The 6,633-nt window shown below is 34.1% G+C and overlaps 1 protein-coding gene across 1 annotated transcript; it reads left to right on the forward strand.

Moving 5' to 3' along the window:
* Positions 1-4,819: 4,819 nt before the first annotated feature.
* LOC309861249 (olfactory receptor 2AK2-like) lies at positions 4,820-5,740 on the forward strand (the record flags this gene model as incomplete). The annotated part of the gene is made up of 1 exon (XM_082724032.1): positions 4,820-5,740. One exon carries the CDS (start codon positions 4,820-4,822, stop codon positions 5,738-5,740), a length of 921 nt encoding a protein of 306 aa, XP_082580158.1.
* Positions 5,741-6,633: the final 893 nt, after the last annotated feature.

A 6,633-nucleotide genomic window follows, 5' to 3' on the forward strand; every position in this document is an offset into this window, starting at 1 on the left:
GGGGAATGAAGAGGTTCTCGCTGTGATTCTGCCACTTGCTGGGCTCCTGCTAGGAGACTAGTTGACCAATCCTGCACTGGTTCATGGTTTATGGCATCACTGAGCTGAAAGCCCACTCCTGGCCCTGCTAATTGCAACCAGGTTCCCTACTCCAATGCCTGGGAACTCTGGCACACTCAGGAACTCCATTCTTTCTTTGACCCAAGGGATCCAGAGATCACACAGTTCTCCCTAGGATTCTGCCCCACATTGGCACCTAAGAACCTTTCCGGCTGGGACATACCTTACCAGAGCAGATTTCCAAAAGTTCCAATTTTTCACTCTCCAATGATATCACTTTCCAGTAGTCAGCTTATGGAGGCTCGCTCCCCCTAAAGTTTATCTTCCAATATATCGGCTCATACTCACTTTTCTGCATCTCCCACCTTTCTGCAAAAAGTGGTTGCTTTTCCATTTCTAGAATTGCAGCAATTCTTTTCTTAGATCTCAGGTTGTATTCGCTGATGTTCAGAATGGTTTGATAACTATCAGGCTGAATTCTGGGGACCAGATGAAATGAAGGTACCCCTACTATTCTGCCACATTCCCATGATTCTCTTTTCTATTAGTTTTCTTGTATGTCTCAAATCTGAGAACAGGTGTTGCCATATATTATCCCATAAAATTAGTTAAGGAGATTGACTAGTTAAAATCCAACCTCATTTTAATTTCTGACAATTAACTATTATTGGCATAGAAAAAATATTAAGTGACTATCTTGCTATTATTTAAATTTCTGTCTCTGAACATGGGCACAAATAGCACCTTAAGAACTTTAAAAAACCTAATCCTAATTCTGTAAGCAAGCCTATATTCTTAAGATTTCTGTATCCAAAAAAAAAAAAAAAGAAGAAAAGAAAGAAAGAAAGAAAGAAAAAGCACTAGTTAACAGGTAATATTTCTTATGTCATGTAAATCCTTAGAAATTCCTACCTATTTTTACACACAAAAAATCCAACTCTATATCAGTTAGTTATTAATAATGTAGAATTTGGGACACCTGGGTGGCTCAGTTGACTAAGCATCTGCCTTTGGCTCAGGTCATGATCACTGGGTCCTGTGATGTAGCCCCACATTGGGTTCCCTGCTCTGTGGGGAGTATGCTTCTCCTGCTCTCTCTGTCTCTCCCCAACTGCTAATGCTTTTTCTCTCTCTCAGTTGCTTCCTCTCTGAAACAAATAAATAAAATCTTTCTTTAAAAATAATGCAGAGTTCAGGGTGCCTGGGTGGCTCAGTGGGTTAAGGCCTCTGCCTTTGGCTCATGTCATGATCCTGGGGTCCTGGGATCGAGCCCCACATTGGTCTCTCTGCTCGGCGGGGAGCCTGCTTCCTTCTCTCTCTCTGCCTGCCCCTCTGCCTACTTGTGATCTCTGTCTGTCAAATAAATAGATAAAATCTTAAAAAAAAAAAAAAGAATGCAGAGTTCAAATCCATGTGTATATCCTGAAGGCAAAATTAAGTTAATTAATACTTTTTAAAACACTATCAGATAGGACTGGCAATGTCATTGTTTTTCATTTTTACAAATATATGAAAATATTTGGCTAAGTCATATCTTTTTTTTTCTTCTTTTTCTTTTGGAGCACTGACATCAGCTCTAATGAAGCAACAAATGGAATGGGTAGTATGTGCTTAATTGTGGACTAGAGACCAAGTTTTCCCAAAAGGGCTGTTGAAATCAAAATGAGTTTCCACCATCATTAGGCAGTTAGTCCATTTGCCTTAAGAGGTTAAAAATCTTACATAAAGGGAGCCAAATGTCTGTGTGTGTTTAAGTTATTTTTTCTACTAAATTTATTATGCTAAATGATCAAAGTTTTTTTTTTCCTATGGCAAAAAATAAAATAAAATTTTATAGACTTAGGGTACATTAACAGTTCCTAAAATAAGTTTCAAATTAGAGACTTAAGTATGAAATATATTTGAATTTCTCTCCGAATCACTTTGTTTTTGCTGTTTTTCAGATGAGTCACACTAAATAGCTTGGTTATTCAAAGTATATTTTTTTCTGCCTGTGTAACTACATATTACATATAATACATATATAATATATAAAATATATATAATGTAGTTTTACTACATTACTACATTTTACATACATTACTACATTTCCTACCTTTACCATTTTTTTCATACAAATCATGTAGTTTTACTAAAATTCCTTTTTCTTTCTTTCTGTCTTCCTTTCTTTCTTTCTTTCAATTGCTGTGATTGCAACCCTCACATAGGTTTTAGGGATCCTTCCTATATACACTATTGCAGACACATCTTTCATTCTTTTTTAATGCTTAACTTTAAAAACAAAATTCTAGAAGAATGAGACACAGCTCCACATGAGGGTATATATTTCAAAAGAAATGACCTTTAGATTATTTTATAAAAGTAAAGAAAAATTTGTTTGTTCATCCAGGAGAAAATGTACGATTTTAAGGAAATATTTTTTTCTTTAGTTTCAAAGACATGACTTGGTGGAGAGAAAAAAATCTTCATAGTATCAGTCACTCAACTGTCAAACAAGTGTTTAATCTGCTGAGTTCTCTGAGGTAAGTGAAAAGAATTTGGTGTGCCTTGATGAGTTTAATACAACCTATATAGAAAAGGAAAATATGCAATTAGTATCAGACATACTATTTAAAGTAATGCATTTCATTTTGAAGTTTATGCAGTGTGAATTCTATTATGCATATCACATGCAGACTTTCTCAATGGGACTATTTTTGAGTTGGCTATGTTATCAACATATTACTAAACAAGAGGTAAGTATCTGAGATTTGTTTGGTCTTATACTGAACTTGAATCATCCCAGGCTTAATGGACAAAGGAGATGAAGGATATTTTGATGCAATGAGATAAGACCATAGTCTGGTAGCACTGTATACCACTTACTTAAAGAGTATTACTTTGAAGGGGCTAGTGAATAAATTTTTTTTCTTTCTTCTTGAAGCTCTAACATTTTACATTATGTTTAGCATAAATTTATATGCGACATTTTTGAAATAATTGAACTATGAAAAAGAAGTAAAGTATTTCAGGAAATAAAAAAATATATGGTGAAAATTTAATGTGACTCAATTAAATTTCTTGTACATTTTATGGTTCCATACAGGTCATGATTATAATTAGTAGTTATATTTTGAAAAAATCTGTCTTCATACTTATCTTCTTACTGACTGAAAATATGAAGGCGATAACACATTTTCTAAATGTATGGCTTCCATTTCTACTCATTGCTTTAATGTATATCTCCTATGAGTTACCTAATTCCTTTACTTAAAATAAAATTTACACTAAAAATTTTAATCAAAGCAGAATTCAAAATTCAAGGAAAGTGTGGAAAATGCCAATAAAAATATGTGTGGACTGTAAGAATCATGAGGTTTTTATTAGTATGAAAATAACGGTAGATAGAATTACTTATTTTATAAAATTGTTTAGGTAGAAATTTCTGACTTTCAGTTTATGGACCTAATAATATTAAGCTTGTTCTGAATTCAACTATGATAAACACACTCTTTAATTTTGCTTCCCTTCTCCTGTCAAGTTTCCAGTTTGGGTGTAAAACAAACTTAAAGATGATGCTATTTTAAATTTCCTACTTTATGTTGAAATTTTAAGATTCAAGTTGAAGGGCATCTTGGCTCTTCCCAAAGTTTGGCGATTCTGACCATTGGTGCTTTGAAAGTTGTTACTTAAGTCATCAGAGCTACCTGATAGAGTTGTTTTAATATTGGGAATTGTATTTTTTAAATTATATTGGTGAACATAATATAAGAGTTGTCAGGCTTTAATGTATTTATTTTATGTTAATGTAATTAGAAAAATTTGCAAAATTTTGAAAAATTACATGGAGTGTAACTTCACATGTGGAATTTCATCCATTCCTGAAAAGTGTTTTTGGTTGTTGGAAGAGGAGTCTGGGTGTTAGAGAATTTCATTTTGGAGGAAAGTAGATGCAGGATACCTTTCAGGTGATTCTCATCTTAACACATGCTTTTGTCCTATTTTCCTCTTTTATTGAGTGAAAAAATTTTTAATTATTTATAATACATTACTGTGGAAGAAACTAAAATTAATTTCTTGAGCTTTATGGAAGAGTTTTACAGAATTTAATCTTTTTAACGCTTACCATATTATTACCTTTTGGAATCAGAGGTGCAGAAAAAGAAAAATAAAACTGAATAGATAACTTTGTATATGCTTTAGAAATACCCATATATTCTGGACTTAAAGACAGGAAAAAAGAGAAGAAAATATGTATTTTTCAAACTGGATGGAAATTTACAGTGTGTTTAGTACTGTCATAAATTAATTGGTATATGAAGTGTGATTAATGTATTTGATTATCAAAAAATATAGAGCTTGAGGAGAGTATGTGTTGTAACAATTACTGGGTACTATATAAGACTGATGAATCACAGACCTGTACCCCTGAAACAACTAATACATTGTATGTTAATTAACTGAATTTAAATTTTAAAAAGGAGCTAAGAAAAGTGAGTAAGAAATTCTCTAAAAGTCACCCTGTGTGTAAAAACTTTGATTTATTTCTGATCATAAGGAGTTTGTTATCTGAAAGTTACCAAATTAAGATAATTTTGTTTTCTATTCATTTTGGGTAGAAAATCAAAGTAATGTACCATCTGGATACTTTACTTGGCTGAGGAAATGGTCTGGATGCAATTCAACTCATTTAATAATCTTTCCTTTTTTATTAAAGGGCAGTCCTTCTCTTTGCATGGAATCTTTAGATAAGATCTGCTCTGATATTGGGAATCAAACTATGAAGACAGGAAATCAAAGTGCTGAAACAGATTTTATACTCTCTGGTCTTTTCCAGTTTGGTCAAAAGGATGCTTTCCTCTTTGTTGCCATTGTAATTATCTTTGCAGTGGCTCTGATGGGGAATATCGTACTGATTCTTCTCATTCGACTGGACACCAGACTCCACACTCCAATGTACTTTCTACTCAGTCAACTCTCCTTCATGGATATAATGAACATTTCCACCACAGTGCCCAAGATGACCACTAACTTTCTGTCAAATAGTAAGATCATTACTTTTTTAGGCTGTGTGATTCAAACATTTTTGTTCATGGTCCTTGGTGGAACTGAAGCCCTTCTTCTTGGTTTCATGTCTTATGACCGATATGTAGCCATCTGTCACCCTTTACACTATCCCATACTCATGAGCAAGAAGATCTGTTGGTTCATGGTTACATGTGCATGGACCAGTGGTTCTATCAATGCTTTAATACACACATTGTATGTATTTCACCTTCCATTTTGCAGATCACGGCTCATCAACCACTTTTTCTGTGAACTTCCGTCTCTATTACAACTGGTGTGCCAGAACACTTCCATGTATGAGTATACAGTCATTCTGAGTTCTCTTATTATTCTGCTGCTACCATTCATGGCCATTCTAGCATCCTATGCATGTGTACTTTCTGTCGTTTTTCAGATGAGCTCAGGCAAAGGACAGACAAGAGCTGTTTCCACTTGCTCCTCTCACCTGATTGTGGCAAGCCTATTCTATGTGACTGGTCTCTCCACCTATACAAGACCACACTCCTTGCATTCTCCAGAGCAAGATAAGGCAGTGGCAGTGTTTTACACCATTATCACACCCCTTTTGAACCCTTTTATCTATAGCCTAAGGAATAAGGACGTTATTGGGGCCATGAGAAGATTATTGTCATAATGGATATTTGCATATGAAATGTCACATTGGGAACCCCTTATTGATTGAGATCGAACAACATAGATTACTTTGCCTGGATACTGCTTTGGAGCATTAAAACCCTGAAAAATATTTTAAAAATAAATAAATTGATAAATTTATTGATCCCTGATGTATTCAGAATGGGTTAATTATATATATTGAAACTGGATAAGTTTCCAATCTGGAAGCAGGAAAAATGGTGCTGTTGTCAACATTATCTAGCTTCTGAAACTATAGATTTCATGATCATCAACTCAATGTTTGTGTCTCATGACTATTTTTCAGTGTGTTCCTTAGTATCTGAAATGCAATGAAAAGGAAATATAACCTATTCAAACGTGTAACATTAAAAGGATCAATGCAAAGGGCGCCTGGTTTGTTCAGTGGGTTAAGCCTCTGCCTTCGTCTCACATCATGATCTCAGGGTCCTGGGATCAAGTCCCGCATTGGGCTCTCTGCTTAGCAGGGAATCTGTTCCTTCTCTGTCTCTCTCTGCCTGCCTCTCTGCCTACTTGTGATCTCTCTGTGTCAAATAAATAAATAAAAATCTTTTTAAAAATAAATAACAAAGGATCAATGCAAAAAAATCTTATGTAGAAAGAGTACTTCATTCATTCATTCATTCATTCATTCATATGTACACTCAAAACTGATTTATTAATTTATGTGTGTGTAACTGCTACAGGCATTTTTGATACGGAAGTAAAAAAAGATAAGAACCAACAGAAATCTTTGAACTCATCAGGTTTGCATTTCAATACAGGGAGATATAAAATTAATAAAATAAATGCAAATAGTTTAGATTATGTCAAATGTAGTAACTAATAGAAAAAATGCTGGATATGGGAAAGGGCTAAGCCAGAGAGTTTTGT

This window comes from Mustela nivalis (genome assembly GCF_964662115.1).
Source record: "Mustela nivalis genome assembly, chromosome: 3".
NCBI lineage: Eukaryota > Metazoa > Chordata > Mammalia > Carnivora > Mustelidae > Mustela > Mustela nivalis.